This window comes from Amaranthus tricolor, chromosome 2 (assembly GCF_026212465.1).
Source record: "Amaranthus tricolor cultivar Red isolate AtriRed21 chromosome 2, ASM2621246v1, whole genome shotgun sequence".
Lineage (NCBI taxonomy): Eukaryota > Viridiplantae > Streptophyta > Magnoliopsida > Caryophyllales > Amaranthaceae > Amaranthus > Amaranthus tricolor.
This window is the reverse complement of record NC_080048.1, coordinates 16,635,105-16,654,162: the sequence shown is the minus strand read 5'-3', so window position 1 is coordinate 16,654,162 and position 19,058 is coordinate 16,635,105. Positions and strand designations below refer to the sequence as shown.

At 34.7% G+C, this 19,058-nt stretch overlaps 1 protein-coding gene and 1 long non-coding RNA gene across 2 annotated transcripts; both read left to right on the top strand.

The window, feature by feature from the left end:
• The first annotated feature begins 2,591 nt into the window (after positions 1-2,591).
• On the top strand, positions 2,592-6,227 carry LOC130806683 (uncharacterized). The gene is made up of 3 exons (XR_009040340.1): positions 2,592-2,763; positions 4,048-4,268; positions 4,392-6,227. It is a non-coding gene; the product is annotated as an uncharacterized LOC130806683 (long non-coding RNA).
• A 719-nt stretch (positions 6,228-6,946) lies between these two features.
• LOC130806317 (phospho-2-dehydro-3-deoxyheptonate aldolase 2, chloroplastic-like) lies at positions 6,947-12,132 on the top strand. Its single transcript, XM_057671337.1, has 5 exons — positions 6,947-7,573; positions 10,267-10,544; positions 10,746-11,022; positions 11,103-11,348; positions 11,531-12,132. The coding sequence occupies exons 1-5, from the start codon at positions 7,106-7,108 to the stop codon at positions 11,795-11,797; spliced, it is 1,536 nt and encodes a 511-aa protein (XP_057527320.1). The 5' UTR covers positions 6,947-7,105; the 3' UTR covers positions 11,798-12,132.
• Positions 12,133-19,058: the final 6,926 nt, after the last annotated feature.

Below are 19,058 nucleotides of genomic sequence, written 5' to 3'. Positions count from 1 at the left end.
TTCCAGTTAGTGTTTGCCTTCATAATTCGAGGCAGTTACAACATGATCATCTTTGGTACTAGTTTAGTACAAGTTCAAGAGACAAAAGACTTTTTGTCTAAGTCCTTTTAAATGAATGATATGCGGGAGGCCGATGTGATCTTAGGTATTAAGATCATGAGACAAGGTAACCGAATCAAGCTAAGTCAATCTCACTATGTTGAGAAAATACTTAGCATGCTTGATTAGGCACCAGTCTCTACTCCTATGAAACCAGGTATGAAATTTACCAAACATACCGAACAACCGATTTCACGATTGAAATATTCAAAGGTCATTAGATCTTTGATGTATGCCATTACCTGTACAAGGCCAAACATGGCTTTTGCAGTTGGTAAACTAAGTAGATTTACAAGTAACCCGGGTCCCCATCATTGGAAGGCGATAAGGAGAGTATTAAGATACTTGTTATGGTATTTCATATAGTGAAGAACCATTCTATTTTGGAATGTTTTTCCGATGCTAGTTGGATCACTGATGAAGAGAATAATTCTTCCACTAGTGGTTGGGTGTTTATTTATAGGGGAGGTTCCATAGCTGATTCCACTATGTCAACGGAATTCATAGCTCTTCCATCCGCATCAAGTGAAGCAGAGTGGTTAAGGAATCTCATATTTGAGATACCTTTGTTACCTAAGCCAATCTTGTCGGTGGCGGTTCATGCAGATTGTATGACGGCTATATATAGGACTTATAGTCAAGTGTATAATGGTAAGTCTCGTCATAATTCTCTTAGGCACATCTTAGTGCAAAGACTTATCTCTAATTGAATCATAATGTTTGACTATGTGAACACTAAGTTCAATGTGTTCGATTGTATATGAAAGCCATGAGTAGGGATTCAGTTGAACAAGCATCAATTGCAGTCAGATTATTTCAATAAAAGTCAGTTGGAAAAAGCCTAATTCAAACATAAGTAACATTGCGTCTTGAATTTAATGTGGTAAAATTTCTTTTGATTTTTGTATGCAACAAGTTTTAATGACCCATCGTTGCTTTGGACCGTGATGAATGAGTTAATTGTCCATTGAAAGTTCTCAAGATCAATAGTTGAAAAACTCTTGAAGTTGTATTCGTTTCACGGGGATATGTTTTATACGTATTGAGAACCTACCTATATAAGTTTGAACTGTAGCCACTTCAAGTAGTCAATATTGGCATATTTACTAATAAACTTACGAATAAGATATGGACACAGCTTTATAATATGGCCGGTTAATGACTTTGTGTTATTGATTTTGTGTAACTTCATCTTTGAGTGGTTGGAAGGTCATTTGATTCAAATTCTAAGGGATATCAATTCTAGCTTGGTCATTTGTGAATTGTGTTGTACTAGGTGTTAATTCAATTCGTAGAGATATTAGCGTTGATGCATGAAATGGAATTATAAAGTTTATATTGTAATTGAGAAAGAGGTTTTTAATATATTCTAAGTGGGGGAAAATTGTTGAACATTTAGTATATATTAAATCCTAAGAATATATCACCAAGTATTACAAATATTATTAGGACAAAATGAATTCAAATACAAGGTCTAAAAGGGGTTCAAAGGATAAGACAAAAGGAAAATTTGAAAACCAGTCAGCAAGGAAAGCCGATTCGGCTTTCCTAATATTGGGCCTAAAGCCCACTCGGATTTAGGTACTGGAAATGTTTTTGTCCAGCAGGAAAAGCCGAGTCAGCTTTCCTAGGAATGGACCTAAAGCCGACTCGGCTTTGGGCTTTGATCAGATCTTTGTGACTTTACGTTTTCTTTGAATTATGTGCATTGATTCTTACTCTTATTACATATCAATTATGATGTTACCAATGCTTAATGAGGAGGAACAATGCTCATGAATACCATAGTTATATTGGTATTAATTAGTGTGTCATTATGCTTGATCATCAATTGGTGATTGAATGTGCCATGACCCTTTGGTATACTTGAACTAGTATAAATAGAGGCTTGGAGAAGGATATTACACACACCTAATTTTCGAATTCTATTATCCTTGGTTTCTCTTTCACTTGTGTTCTTCCAAAAAGAGTTATAAACTTCTTGATAGAATTTCCAAAGTTTATAATTCACCAAACATTTTGTCATTAAGTGACATACCCTAAGTACTAAGGGTGTGTTGTGTTGTTTGTATCTCATTGTTAATTTGCAAGTCTCAACCCAAGTACCTTTCTGGGGAAAATATCACAAAATGAAAGTGATTACACGCTACAACAAGTATCAAGTTTTGGGGTAACGATTGTCGTTACAAAGTTCATCTTCAAGTTTATTTTTAGTATTATTGTGTAAGTTATATTTAGCCATTAACAAAGAAAAAATACAAATATATATTATAATTTGTATTTTACATTATTATATTTGTAATAAGGATGGCATACGACACCGGCCCATCTATTTTACCATCCCTAGTAGTTGGAGTGGACATTCCCACCAACTTGGTTCTAAATTCTCAATTTCAGCTTACCTTTTTTGTGCATACTACTGGTGGTGGAGTGTGTCTTCCTCTAGGGTTGTTTAGGTTGATAACCGTGATATTTTTGCCAACAAATCACAGGGGCAATTTGGTAAAGTAGATTTAATTATCAATATATCCAAGTTGAGTGGACTTTTGCACTTCAACAAAATCAAAAAAAGTAGTACTACTCAACTTTCCTTTTTGCTTGTCCATTTCTATCTCTTTCTCTGTAATTCACCCTCTCCATTTGCAAGATCTCTTAATTGAAGAGGTAAGTATTTGTTACTTGTTAGTCTTATAATCTTATTTATATTTCATAAATCAAGTTGATTTTTTGTAATTTTAAAAAAAAAAGAACTTCTTTTCTAAGTTCTACATAGTGAATAGTTGATAATTATAATTAAACATTGGACATTGTTGATTAAGCTGATTCTTTTGTAAGTTATGCTTGTAATCCATTTTCTTTTTATATTAGATATTAACGAGCAATAAAGTTTCAATTTTTGACAAATTCTACTATTTGAAAGAACACAATTAGGTATACAAATGCATAATATAACTGATTATATTTGTATATAATCAATCTTGCTAATCCTTTATATATTTTATCTATATGGTTAATATTTAGTAATTAATGAAATACTTCCTTTTCTAAGCATTGATCTTTAATAGGGTGGAATGGATGAAGTAAAAGAAGATGAGGGTGATGTGGTGACAACTAATAAGCTTAGTATAACACATTATGTTTATCTCCAACGCATATTAACAATGTCGAGTCTAATGTTCTAAATGTAGAAGAACCATATAGTACGCTAAGCAGTAGGGCTTTGGGATATGTAGGACTGCAAGTGCATTTAGAGCTAATAAGCAATGGAGGGATGTTACGTGGCGTTGTGATTGTTGGGGCAACCCAAATATGAAGGCCTTGCATGAAGATAAGCTTGTTGATCAGCAAATGAAGATAGGTGGGGGTGTATCCCAGAAAATTATAAGTAGGAAGTCAAAAAAGTGTGGATGTCCTGTCATGGTATATGCACATCTAACTGGGTAATTTATGGGAGGCATACATGAACATCAAAACCATAACCCATCTCCTAGCAAATCCAAACACATTAGGCAATATCGGGAGGTGCACTTCACCAAATCCATGAAGAGAAAACTAATAAGCATTTATAGTGCGGGTCTAAAGCCTGGTAAATCATTTGCTTGCTTAGTTGAAGAATTTGATGGTTGGGACAAAGTACCTATCACCCAAAAAGATGTGTATAATCATATACAACAAATGAAGAGATTAAAAATGGTTGATGGGGATGCAAAGGTCATGAATGAACACTTTGAAAAAATGCAAGCTGATAATAAAATTTTTTTTATGCCTATAGGTGCGATGAGAATGAATCTTTAACGGATGTGATATGGGTTGACGTTAGAAGTCGTGTTGCCTATAAAGATTTTGGTGATGTGGTGTGTTTTGACACCACTTATGTAACAAATGACTATGACTTACTCTTTGCCAATTTTGTTGGGCTAACTGACCATGGACAATCTTTATTGTTAGGTTGTGCTTTAATTTCCAATGAGAATTGTGAAACCTTTGAGCGGCTTTTCAAGCAATGGCTTATTTGTATGGGTGGGAAGGCACCTTATGCAATTTTGACTGACCAAGCTGTTGCATTCAGAAGGCCTTTAAGGTTGGTAATGCCCGAAATGAAAAATCGATGGTGCATTTGGCATATAATGCAAAAATTTGGAAAAAAAAAATTTAGGAAAGCACTCAAGGTTAGTAATTTAGCTAACATTTTGGATTAATCAATTTATTTTAGTTGAATAGTATTCTCGAATGTGTGTGATTATATTTCGCATTTTCATTTTGCTATTTTTATTGTTTTTTTTTTTTTACAGTTATGAAATTTTGAAGGAACAATTGAAGCAAGCAATCTATGATGGTTTTACCGTAGAAGAGTTTGAACAACAGTGAGCATAGGTAATTAAGACTCACAATGTTGAGTCTGATAAGTTGCTCGAGGAGTTATTTAAGCAGAGTACGATGTGGACTCCGGTTCGTATTCGTGATACATTTTGGGCTGGTATGATGACCACATAAAGGGTGGAAAGCATTAATGCTTTCTTTGATGGTTTCCTTAATAGCAAAACCAAACTATATGAATTTATAGCGCATTATTGTTCAACAATGGGCAAAAAGGTGGAGGATAAAAAGGCTGCTGATGCCTTGAGTGCCATGAGACATAGAAACCTATCCATGGGATATGTTGCTGAGAAATTTTTTCGAAAGATATACACGGATTCCAAGTTTCGAGAAGTCCAAATTCAATGTGAGAGGGTTACTTACTGCAACTCACGAGAGGAGACTATGATTTCTGCAATTGAGGTAAGACATGTGATAGAGGATCGACTTTGGGTTGTACCAAAAGGTACCTCCAAAGAAGTTGTCACCAAACATAAGCGGTCCTATGGTATAACTTTTAACCACCAAAGTCTTGTGATGGATTATGATTGAAAATTGTTTGTGAACATGGCATTATGTGTAGACACATGATTCGGTTATTAGATTGGTATGATATTTCTATAATTCCAGATATGTATGTTCTTAAGCAATGGAGGCGAGATATCCGTAGGAAGCACACACTAGTGAAGGTTCCGTACCATGATCCTTTCAACACTGTAGAAGGCATGCGACATCATAAAATGCATTTGGAGTTTGAGCCAATTTGTGATGAAGCAGATGATGGTGATGATACAGTTCAGCTAGACATTGATGCCTTGAAAGAACTACATATGAAGTTGATTGAGATCAAAGGTAAAAGGATTGTACTTTGGCAGAGGACAATATCCCATCTTTAGTTGCTAACTTTGATACTTAGTAGCCACCGTGCAATCATTAGTTGCTAAAGTCAATTCTTCAACAAATTCATTGTCAACAACCATCAAATGGGCACACCAAGTGTTAACGCTAGTACAAACCACCTAAAGGATCCATCATATAAAAAGAAAAGAGGTAGGCCCGTGACCAATCGACTACAAGGTGCTCACGAGAAGGGTGCTAAGACCACTAAAGGCAGGAACGTCGGAGGATCCCAAGTGCAACAATTGATGGAAAATTTGGATTTCCAATCATTTGGAGGTATTCAATGTCAAATGCCATATGTACAACCTATGTATTACACACCGTTCTCATTTAAAAACTCATACAGATATGGAAACAGTCAAGGGGTTCAAAATGAAGGAAGTCGGGCTAATTTTACTTATGGTGAAAATATGCTTATATATCGTAATCTAAGCTAAAAATGATATACATAACCTCAACCATATAAGACTTTGGCCATTTATTTTGTTATCGGAAGTGGCATTACGGGAATGTGGAAACTTGACCTTTTGTCTTATGTTTTGGTATAGTTTTTTGCACTTAATGTATGTATATTATAAGCTAATGTAATGCAAGGGTATGTTTACTTGCACCTAAATATATTATAAGCTAATGTAATGTAAGAATATGTTTATTTGCACCTAATAGTATATATTATAAGCTAATGTAATGCAAGAATATGTTTATTTGCACCTAATAGTATATATTATAAGCTAATGTAATGCAAGAATATGTTTATTTGCACCTAATAGTATATATTATAAGCTAATGTAATGCGAGGGTGTGTTTTTTTGTACATAATTGTATATATTATAAGCTAATGGCATTTAAGGGAATGATTTTTTGTAATCTGATTGTATATATTATAAGCTAATGAAATATAAGGGTATGGATTATATATTTATATGTTTAGATGTCTTGTATAAAACTCCAATACAATATGGTACTTACTAATCAATCGATTAGGATGTTGTTTGAGTTATTCATTTTTCATTAAGTCGGTTGGGATTTGATCTAGGTACATCATATATTAGATCAAATAATGTACTCTCTATGTTCAACAAAAGAAATTTATAAAGTTTTTAAATGTTGCAAAATTTAATAGACGAGACGATATATATTTTTGAAAAATAAATAAAATATTTGAATTTCTAACATGAAATAATGCAGTTTGACCAGTATTAATACTACTTCCTTCGTTTCACAATACTTACTACATTTCTTTTTATACGTAATTTAATATATATTTTAATAAATAATTATATTTATTTTGACTCAACAATAATTGTGAAAATCACATATTAAAAAACAAAGTTTTAATACAAATTAAACAAGATCTCATACGACCATATTATATATTGGGCATGAGTTAGAATTACCGAAACAAAAATGGTGATTAATAGTATTTTTATTGAAGTATACAAGTTATATAGAACGAATGAAGTATTATATTCAAACTTCATTCAGATGGAGTAATTAGTTTAGAACGGAAAAGTAATAAAGTTGAAAAAAATAAAAATATTCAAATATATTGGGGTGCTGTCACCAGTGTACTATATGAAGAAGCAACATTAGCAATTGCACAACAAAAACTGACAATCACGGTTATTAACTTATAATTTTGGGCTTCCTCTATTTCATTCAACCCTTCTCAATCACTAATCACCATCCCTTCCTCTCAAACCATCTCTATCCTTCGAACAACAACCCAACAAAAAACACACAGATAAATATGGCTTTGACAACAAGCACTCCATCTCTTACATCAAGATCAATTTTCGGAAACTCAAATGGATTCAATTCGCCGAAACCTCATCAACCCAATTTCTGTTTGCTCCCAATTAGAGCCTCGAAATCTCCATCAACATCCACAACTACCCAGAATCCGAATCCAAAATGGTCTTTAGACAGTTGGAAAGCAAAGAAAGCCCTTCAACAACCCGAATACCCTGACCTGAATGAGTTGGATTCAATTCTTAAGACCCTTGAATCTTTCCCACCAATTGTATTCGCGGGAGAAGCTCGGAGCCTCGAAGAAAGACTTGGTCAAGCGGCCATGGGAAACGCGTTTTTGCTTCAAGGGGGCGATTGTGCTGAGAGTTTCAAGGAGTTTAGTGCTAATAATATAAGGGATACTTTCAGGGTTCTTCTTCAGATGAGTGTCGTTCTTATGTTTGGTGGTCAGATGCCTATTGTTAAAGTAATTTTTTATAAACTATCTCCTTTTTAGCTCCTTTTGATGTTCAATTTTCTGTTTTATCATTTATTAATTGTCTTGTTTGATTGTTTATTTATAGGGATTTCAATTGGATTGTTTTGTTTAGGTAAAGACATCAAAATTCCAATATGTCATATATTTCTTTCAGTAATTGATTACTTCTCTTGTTTAAATGATGGGTTTTTCTATTCAATTGAATTGTTAAAATAAAATTCTCTTTTTGTCTTGCTAATGTTCTTTTGTTGTGAGTGATTACTTTTCCTGTTTGAGTGATTGACTTTTGGAATTCCTTTGTTGGATAAGTGGGAATATTTTGCTGGAAAAAGGAGTTTACATGCTTGATACAATGTATGGCCTATGGATTGTGGTAATTGAGTTTTTCTTTTTCAGTGATTAGTTTTTGGAATTCATTGGGTTTTATGTCTTCAGGGTAGTTAATTGGTTGAGTTTTTGATTAATAAGGGGCTAAGAAATGAGAGCTTTTTTGCGGAAATATGAAGAGAGGATCATATACTTGATATGTGTTTTTGCATGTGTGTGGCCATGTGGGGTTGATGTATGCTTTAAGATTTCAAGAGAATACATGTTTTCGTTTTCGACATAGTGAAAGGGTACGAGGGAAAATTTCACCAGCAGCGGCAATTGGGATAATGAAATGTTGTGGTGGCAAATTCAGAGGGATGGAGGGAGCATTTTCAGAGCCACTTTATTTGCTTTGGATTGTGTTCATCAAAGCCATTGGTGCATCTAGATTATGAGGATGGCCAAATAAAGTCATCTTTAGTGTACTTTATTACTAACATTCTTGATTATATAACCTCTCTTCTAAGTCAAACCAATTATAGATGTAATGTTTTATTGTTTTGATGATGTAGGAATAAAATTACTCTTAACATCGCCACAATTAGGATATAGAAAGAGTGCATACAAGAGAGGGAGAGGCAACAGTGTATTTGAATCTGTGGCTCTGTGCATTGTAGAGAGAACTGCTTTACAAAGGCACATATATTCTTTTCTAAAGCATAGTGCTGTTCAAAAATTGAATGTTTGATCATGTAATCTTTTCCTTATGTATTTTGCACCTAACAATTGAATGTTTGTTTTTCAAGGCAGGTTTTGAGGGTATCGGGGGGTGTTTGGTATGGAGGAAACTTTTTTATCGGATTATTTTTTCTCAATTTTCATTGTTTGGTTGGATAAGAGATTTAATTGCATAAAAAGGAGTTTTTTTTTTTATCTTTTTATAAACAGTTTCCTGCAAAAGTGGAAGGAGATTAGTTTTCCTTCACTCATCCTCAACATATTTGTTTCCATCTTAACTTAATAGTTTCCACCAGACCAAACAAAAGAAAATGAATTATCATTTGCACTTTACGTCGAAAATAGTTTTCACGGAAAAATGTTTTTTACTGAACCTCGTTGATTTGGTTGCTTTACTGTTCTCTTATTTGAGTTACTCACCTGCTGAGTAATACATAGCCTCTAGGTAGATTATTCGCCATCAAGATATATAAGCAGATATTTTGGCTTAAAATATATGGCGAAAAAAAGGGGTGAGAAAGAAATGCTGACCAAGCTGGACATGTGTCCTTTTTAATTGTTTTCTTCCAGGCCTGGTTTTCCTTTGGTTTTGCTAGGAATTCATGTATGCTGTAATTCAATAGTAAAGTCGAGTCTGTTGGGTCTAATGTCATTGCGTCTAGCTATTTTTTAAAAAATCTAGTAGGACGCGTATGCTACTGTTAGGTTCATTTGTGAATAGCCAAATTCAGTGCTAAGGCAGTTCGAGTTGAACTCTAAAAATTTTTTACTTCCATGCATGTTCTTGTTTGTCTCTTGTAGCAAATTTACCTATTTCATTTTCCTAGTAAAAGTTGATCAAAATGAATTAAAACTGTTATTACTTATGATTAATATATATTGTACTCGTCATGAAGCACATTTGATACGAAACAACTCACTTCAATTTCCAGGCAATCGTCTTGGGGTCATGCCTCAGTTATCCTTCCCTGGGGGAGAGAGAGAAGAAGACTGAGAGAGAAAGAAAAGGGGAGAAAGAGATGCCCTACCTAGCTCTATAAAACACTTACGGCCCGTTTGATAATCGGTACTAATTTGTGGGAATGGTAATGAAGAGTTACTGTAATTGTGATAGAAATATCTCTTGATAAGTTTAATAAGTTTAGTGGTCATTGTTACACTCCTTCAAGAATCTCATTTTCTTCTCAAAATTTATTCCAATGCATTACCATTTAAACATGTGGCATTAGATGATAATGAAAAATTATGAAGAATTTTTTTTTTATGATTGTAACTTTCATTATCATGGGAATGACGTAATACATATCTTAAAAATTTACACTACAAATCATTTTCATTCTCACCATTTAGTACCGATTACCAAATGGGCCGTTAGATTATAATAACTTCTCTATTTTTGGTTCTATTATATTCTCACAATGTTGTGTTTGTGAATCTTTCATGTTATATATTTTCTTGCTAAAGCCTTTACAATCATGAAGCCATATATACTCTAATGGTTCCTCATGGGAGTTAATTTGGCGTGTTCATCACCATAAGATGGAGTTTTGTATGTAGTATAATTTATGGTCTTGTCTGCTGGAATTAGGTGAATCGTTGATAATTAAGGATTGACGATGATGTTGTGTTGTTAGGTGGGCAGAATGGCTGGTCAATTTGCAAAGCCAAGATCAGATGGTTTTGAGGAGAAGAATGGAGTGAAATTGCCAAGCTACAGGGGTGATAACATTAATGGAGATGCATTTGAAGAAAAGGCGAGAATTCCAGATCCTCATAGGATGATAAGGGCATACACTCAATCTGTGGCAACTTTGAACCTTCTAAGGGCCTTTGCTACTGGAGGTTATGCTGCCATGCAAAGGGTCACTCATTGGAATCTTGATTTCACCGACCACAGTGAGCAGGGTGACAGGTATATTTTTCGCCATAGGCTTTGGCATTATGTTTTTATTTCTATCAATATGACAAGATAAAATATGTTTGTCGCATATATCCATCTCTCTTCGTGATTGTTTTCAAGGGATTGCATCTGCTTTGGCTTTATAACTTTCAGAAATTCACATTATATCTTCATTTACCATGAAGATGTAATTTTTTTCACGTTCTTCAATAGGTACCGTGAACTAGCCCATCGGGTTGATGAAGCTCTTGGCTTCATGGCTGCTGCTGGACTTACACTAGATCACCCAATCATGACGACAACAGAATTTTGGACATCGCATGAGTGCTTGCTCTTGCCATATGAGCAAGCTCTTACAAGAGAAGATTCAACTTCTGGATTGTACTATGATTGCTCTGCTCACATGATTTGGGTTGGAGAACGTACACGACAACTTGACTGTGCTCATGTTGAGTTCTTGAGAGGGGTTGCTAACCCTCTTGGTATTAAGGTACTTAATTATGGCTATCACATTAACTTGTAGTATCGTGTAGTTTTCTTAATTTCGTGATTGAATGTTGCATGAATCAGGTAAGTGATAAGATGGATCCTAATGAACTTGTTAAGCTGATCGACATTCTTAACCCTCAAAACAAGCCTGGGAGGATTACTGTGATTACCAGGATGGGTGCGGAGAATATGAGGGTAAAACTTCCGCATCTTATTAGAGCCGTTCGTCGTGCTGGTCAAATTGTAACTTGGGTTAGTGACCCAATGCACGGGAACACCATCAAGGCTCCTTCTGGTCTCAAAACCCGGTCCTTCGATTCTATCAGGGTATGTCTAATTTTCCATTTAAGCATAATGATTTATTTTTACTACACAAATTGTACCTCTGCGGCTCTGCATTTTCATAATTTCTGTTTCTAGATATTGCTATACACAAATTGTACCTCTGCGGCTCTGCATTTTCATAATTTCGGTAGTAAGAAACTAATATAGAAGAAATGTTGCATCAGGCGGAGGTTAGCGCATTCTTTGATGTTCATGATCAAGAAGGAAGCTACCCTGGAGGAGTTCATCTGGAGATGACGGGTCAGAACGTGACAGAGTGTGTAGGAGGTGCACGTACCATCACATACGATGATTTAAGCTCTCGCTACCACACACATTGTGATCCAAGGCTCAATGCTTCTCAATCGCTAGAATTAGCATTCAATATTGCCGAGCGTCTTCGTAAGAGAAGACTAGGAACACAACACCGTTTAAGCTACAATTCTCTTTAGGAAGTTTAAGGATCTCCCTTAAATTTCTTGGTGTCATATATATATATATATATATATATATATATATATATATATATATATGTTGTCAAATAGATATATGAATATATACCAACAAAAAAGGGAAATAGACTACTGCATGTTTTTTTTTTCCAAAACTATTTGATCTGTGGGTCTAGTTTTGCAAGACCCAGATCCGGATCCGCGGATATTGTGGATCCAGTACCGGATTCGGGTTCAAAACGGGTCCGACTTGTTTTTGCTTTTTTTTTTTTTTTTTTGTATTTTTGAATGTGTTGAGATTGTAATAAAGTGATATTTATAGATTAATGTTAATAATTATATTCACAATCAATCACCCAAAAAACATTATACAACTTAAAATTGTCTTGAAAATATCCAACAATTACATTAAGTTGTTTGTTACATAAATAAATCAAACAAAAACATTTGTAAAGGCACATTACTTCCTAAATCCCTAAACATCTGAATTAATCAAACAAAAAAATTAAACTTCAATAACAAATGTTCATGGAATTAAATAAGAAAAACCGCTAACCCAGTTCTTGATTTGTAAAGGCGGAAAAAACATTTCATCAGACATATATCTACCACTAAAATCAAATAAATAAAAAACTACTCAACATAAAAGAGTATTGTAGGAAAAAAAAATCAAAATTAAGGGTTTATTACCCTTAAATTTGCCAGCCGCCTGTGAGGAGAGGGGAGAAGACTCTATCGCAGTAGTTGTGAGGAGGAGTAAGCAGTGCACTAATGGCTGTGAGGAGGAATAAGCGGTGGCTGTCGAGTTTCAAAAAATTTCGTTCGAAATGGGATGGGAATATCAGAGTATGGGACTGGGAGAGAAATGGAATTATGTGAGGGACAGAAGGAGTCAGGGAGCCGGGAGGAATCTGCAAGCAGCAAGATTTACATTTTAATATATTTGATATAAAAAAAAACAAAAAAAGATCCATTAGATCCGCGGGTCCGGATCTGGGTATTTTTCTCAAATCCGAATCCGAACTCGTGAAATTTAAACGGATCCGGATTCAGATCCAACGGTTATAGGACCCAAATCCGTAAAAACGGATATGAATCCACGGATCCGAGTCGGGTTCAATACCCATTACCATCCCTACCCAGAACAGATCCTGTTGTCCGATGAGCAATGGCTCAGGGTCCTAGTTTTTCAGGGGGCCAATGTAAAAAAAATTAATGTCATATAATTCATGCTTTTCTACGCCTACCATTATTGTCATTGATATGAATTAAAATTATGCTCTGAATTTGAATTCACGCTTCCCCCAATTTCCATAAAAAACTCTTTCAAATTTCCAAATTAAATTTACTTTCAATTTTCTACCATTAAAATAAATTCACTCCATGAAATACTCGCCTCTCATCTTTTTAATAATTTCATTTTTCTTCCTTTTTTTTTTTTACCTTTGAGAACTCAAGAAATAAACATTAAATGTGAACTAGTGAAGGAATTGTTCATTTAACTTTAACTTACTTTTTTTCTTGTTTGTAAAATTAGTGAATTTTAAGATTTGAAACTGATGGAAAATATTTCGGGCGAAAATGTTTGGAAATTGGGGGGAAACTGGCGAAGGCTGAGACGCTATGTGGGAACAGTTTCAGGCGAAATTTCAGTGATAAGGGAGTGGGAGTTTCTGGCGAAATTTTAGTAGAAGTTCAAAATTTTTTCAAGCTAAATTTTGGGGTTATTCGGGTTAAGGTTTGTTATTTGTTGGTTTAAATTATTTTTAAATTTTTATCACCAAAAAACACAATATTAGCGCTTTTGAAATTGATATTTTTGACAACTTTGTACAATTGTTAATTGCACCAGGAATATTAAATTTTAAATTGCCAAAAACTTTGGAAATTTTGCTTTATATCAGGTTGTATTGCTTTTTTGTTATTTTCATTGAAAATTTATTGTTGTGTGATTAATTAGTAATTATGTATTGGACGTACACCTCCTGCCAGCTCAACAGGAGGGTATTAGGGTCCTTTCCTTTATTTGTTTTTTCTGTATTTTTCTTCTTCATGTATATATAGCTTCCCCTTTCCTTTTGTAAAGTTAGTTTTTCAATTTTCCAGATTTGCAATTAATAAAAGCTTTCTCTTCTTCTTCCTTTTCCTGCTTCTGTTGAATATTTGAATTAGCCTTGTACCTTCGTCTGAATCATCATCTTTATCATGGTATCAAGAGCAAGGTCGATCGATCAATCTTCCGATTTCAGGCGATTTTCCATTTTTGCATGATTACCCCTTGATTTGAGATAAGTTTCATTTTTTTTCTTCTCTCTTTGCTGTTTTTTGGAAATCTGCTTTCTTGATTTCTTTCCCCTTCTCCGTTCTTCCCTGTTGGTTTTATCCCTCTTCTGTTCTTCAAGCAAAAAAATATGTCCACAGAATCACATCAATCTACTCAATCTGCTAATTTTGCTCGTGTTCTCCCAAACAATGATCCCACTAGTGTGTACTATATTCATCCTTCCGATTACACACCCCAACTTCTTGTTACTTCTAAATTTAATGGCACTGGTTTTCACAATTGGAAAAAATGTATTTTAATGGCTTTTTCTGCCAGAAACAAACTTGATTTCCTTCATGCAACTCTTTCTAAACCTGACACTACACATTCTAACTATTCTTCCTGGATTAGATGTAATGACATGATAATGTCATGGATTATCTTTAATCTTGATCCAAGAATTGCAGAAAGTGTTATGTCTTTTAGCACTGCCTCTGATATTTGGCAAGATCTTGAAGAAAGATTTGCTTATAGTTCTCATACTAAGATATATAATCTGGAGAAACAGTTGGCTGACGTCGACCAAGGGAATCTTAGTGTTCTTGACTTTTACACCAAATTCAAGGTTCTTTGGGATGACCTTAATTCTATAGATCCTTTACCTACCTGTATTTGTAACAATTGTACCTGCAATATGATTGGCAGATTTCTTAAACAACAACAGAACAGAAAGCTTATCAGATTCATGATGAAACTCAACGAACAATTCTCAGGCATTAGAAGCAATGTGCTAATGATGAAAGATCTACCACACCTATCAGAAGCTTATAGGCTGTTTGCACAAGAAGAAACTCACAAAGAAATTGCTCAGAATACTACAGTGCATGAACCTTTGGGTTTTGCCATTACTCAAAACAAACCATACAATACTGCTCCCTACAAATCTCAAAATTACAAATCTTATTCTTTTCCAAATACTGATAGACTAAACACAAATCAAAAGTTCACTCCCAGCACCAAAAGACCATCATCATCTTACTTATGTACTCATTGCAAAGTGCCAGGTCACAGCTATGAAAGATGCTTTAAAATTCATGGTTATCCAGTAGGATTTAAGGGCTTCAAAGACAAAAAGTTTGCAGCCTCGATCCAATCTTCTCAGAGCCCTCAGACTTCTCTTAATGAATCTTCTTTTACTCCAAGTATCAGTGTTGATCAATACAACTACCTAATGGAAGTTCTAAAAAACCAAGCACCTGATTCTTCAATCACAAGTGGAATTACAGACCTTGAAACAAATTATCAGGCTAATCTAGCAGGTATTGTAAGCTTGTTCTCTTGTTCTAACTCTCAGTGGATAATTGATAGTGGGGCTACAGATCACATTTGCAATAATTTAAATTCATTTAGTGATTTTAAATCTTTTACTGGCTCCATAATCATTCCTAATGGAAAAAGGGTTCACATACACCACATTGGCACTATCATTCTCAACTCCAATATTACTTTGCACAATGTTCTACACGCTCCTGATTTTCATTTCAATCTCCTCTCTGTCACTAAGCTTTGTTCAGATCTTTCTTCTACAATATACTTTACTCATAACTCTTGTTTCATTCAGGGGCACTCCTTGAAAGAGCCTCCAACTCTTCTTGGTAATCTTGCTGATGGATTATATCTGGTCAAGCACTATCTGGCTTCTCAGTCCTCTCACAGTGCTCATACGGCCCACTCTTCACCTACTACTGTTGCTTCTCGTATCAATAAAGCCCAGCTATGGCACTTAAGATTAGGCCATATTCCTTTCTCACAAATTAAACATGTTATTCCTGATTGTTTTGTAACTGATTGTATTAACAATAGTTTCTGTCACATTTGTCCTGCTGCCAAGCAAACTAGACTTTCTTTTCCCACTAACTCAATAAAATCTACTAAACCTTTTCAGCTGTTACATATAGACCTATGGGGTCCATATAGAGTTCCAACTCACAATAATTGTAATCAATTTGTTACTATAGTTGATGATTACTCAAGGTATACTTGGACACACCTAATCAAATACAAGTCTGATATAGTAACTATTATGCATCAGTTTTTCTTACTTGTGGAAACTCAATTTCAAAAAAAAGTGCAAAAAATAAGATCTGATAATGCTCCTGAAATCTGTGAAGGACAAATGAAAGACTTATTAATCAAAAAGGGAATTTTACATGAAACTAGTTGTGTGAATACTCCTCAACAAAATGGTGTTGTTGAACGAAAACATAGACACCTTCTTGACACAGTAAGAGCTCTATTCTTTCAGGCAAAACTACCCATTCAATATTGGGGTGAATCTCTGCTTTGTGCCACATATCTCATAAATCGTATGCCTTTGAAACCCATAAATTTTCAAACTCCTTACCAGCTTCTATTTCAACACACACCAGATTTTTCCATTCTCAAAACTTTTGGCTGTTTATGTTATATGACAACACAAAAACAAAATAGAACTAAATTTGATCCACGAGCCGTTCCATGTGTTTTTTTGGGGTATGCTATTGGTCAAAAAGGGTACAAAGTATTAGATTTACAATCCCATAAAATATATGTCTCCAGAGATGTGATTTTCCATGAAATGCACTTCCCTTATCATTTACAGTTTGTTCCTCCTACTTCTTTTTCTTCTGATCTATATCTCCCTTCCTCTACTCCCTTTACACATATGTCTCATTTTGACATTCCTGATGTTTTTCTCAATACAAACATCTTTCCTCAAAACACTTCCTCTCCTGATCCATCTACTACCTTTGATATCTCCTCTTCACAACACATTATTCCACAAGAAAATCAAATCAAACATTCCACAAGACCTAAGAAACCACCTTCTTATTTACAAGACTATCATTGTAACCTGAGTATGCCACATTGGTGTAACTTGGTTTCTGACCTTCATGATGTAACTGAAATCAAAGAACCTGAGACTTATGAACAAGCTATTTTAGATTCCAAGTGGATCACTGCTATGAATACAGAAATACAGGCTCTAAAGGATAATCAAACTTGGGAGGAAGTCCCTCTTCCTACAGGAAAAAAGGCCATCCGTTGCAAATGGGTTTACAAGATTAAACTAAGGTCAAATGGAGAAATTGAAAGATACAAAGCAAGATTAGTAGCAAAGGGATATACTCAGAAACCTGGGATAGACTTTGATGAAACATTTTCTCCAGTAATCAAGATGCCTACCTTAAGGTGTATTTTAGCTTTGGCTGCACACAATAATTGGACAGTCTATCAATTGGATATCAACAATGCTTTTCTACATGGGGATTTATTTGAGGAAGTTTATATGCATATGCCTAAAGGTATAGCCAACACTAATAATAAAGTTTGCAGATTAAAGAAGTCCATTTATGGTTTAAAACAAGCATCTCGACAATGGTATGCAAAATTAGTCACAGCTCTGCAATCTCAAGGTTTTACTCACTCCAAATCAGATTACTCTTTATTCATCAAAAAATCCAATGGTCAAATTACTATTGCTGCAGTATACGTTGATGACATTGTCCTTACTGATACTGACTCTAACACCATAACAGCTCTTAAAACACACCTTCATTCCTTGTTCAGCATCAAGGATTTAGGTCCAATAAATTACTTCCTTGGTATGAAAGTTACAAAAACTAATCAAGGTTTCATTTTATCCCAAGCAAAATTTGCCCAAGATCTCATTAAGTGCAGTGGTTTTGAGATTCAGAAAACATCTCCAACACCTCTGCCTATCAACCTCAAATTACATACTGACAAAGGACATATCATACCCAACCCTTCCCATTATAGGTCTATCATTGGCAAACTCAATTTCCTCACAAATACAAGACCAGATTTGAGCTATGTTGTTCAAACTCTCAGCCAATTCATGCACACTCCTAGAGAACCACACCTAGCTGCTCTACACCACGTTTTGCAGTATGTTTTCGGTACCCTTACTCAGGGCATTTTTCTCAATGGTGCTCCTAAATTGGTTCTACAAGCCTTCTCTGATGCTGATTGGGCAGCATGTCCCACCACAAGAAGATATGTAACAGGTTATTTGGTATTGTTAGGTCAATCTCCCATTTCATGGAAAAGCAAGAAACAATCAGTTATTTCCAGGTCTTCGTGTGAATCTGAATACAGAGCCATGGCATCTGCAGCTAGTGAACTCACTTGGTTAGTTCGATTACTTGAAGAATTGGGCATTCAAAACCTTACACCTATTACTCTACATTGTGATAATCAGTCCGCTATCTATATAGCCAAGAATCCTGTCTTCCATGATAGAACCAAACATATTGAAGTGGATTGCCACTTCACCAGGGACAAAGTGATGGAAGGTTTAATTCAATTAACTTATCTTCCTACCAAGTCTCAACTTGCTGATCTCTTTACCAAAGCCTTGCCTTCTCCTCATTTTAACAAGCTACTATCCAATCTGGGATTGGTTCCTACACCCAACCCGAGCTTGAAGGGGGGTATTGGACGTACACCTCCTGCCAGCTCAGCAGGAGGGTATTAGGATCCTTTCCTTTATTTGTTTTTTCTGTATTTTTCTTCTTCATGTATATATAGTTTCCCCTTTCCTTTTGTAAAGTTAGTTTTTCAATTTTCCAGATTTGCAATTAATAAAAGCTTTCTCTTCTTCTTCCTTTTCCTGCTTCTGTTGAATATTTGAATTAGCCTTGTACCTTCGTCTGAATCATCATCTTTATCATTATGTCTCAATCTTAAAAAGATAAAGAAAATTGATAAATGAGTTCAATCTTAAAGAGGAGCACTTGATAATTTTTTTAAAAAAGAATCGCTAATAGCAAAATGATAAAAATATGGAAAATATTAATGATATTTTTGTTGATGAAACCATTGATAATGATACTAATATTAATCATAATGTACATATAAATGAGATTTCCAATGTTGAAGATGATGATATTGAGCATGTTTTTGATTCAATGTTGATAATTATAATTTTGTAAAAAA

Coding starts and splice junctions, on each gene's coding strand:
- LOC130806317 (XM_057671337.1), top strand. CDS start 7,106: ATGGCTTTGACAACAAGCACTCCATCTCTTACATCAAGATCAATTTTC. Junction 7,574..10,266: donor GTCAGATGCCTATTGTTAAA/GTAATTTTTTAT, acceptor TTGTGTTGTTAG/GTGGGCAGAATGGCTGGTCA. Junction 10,545..10,745: donor CACAGTGAGCAGGGTGACAG/GTATATTTTTCG, acceptor GTTCTTCAATAG/GTACCGTGAACTAGCCCATC.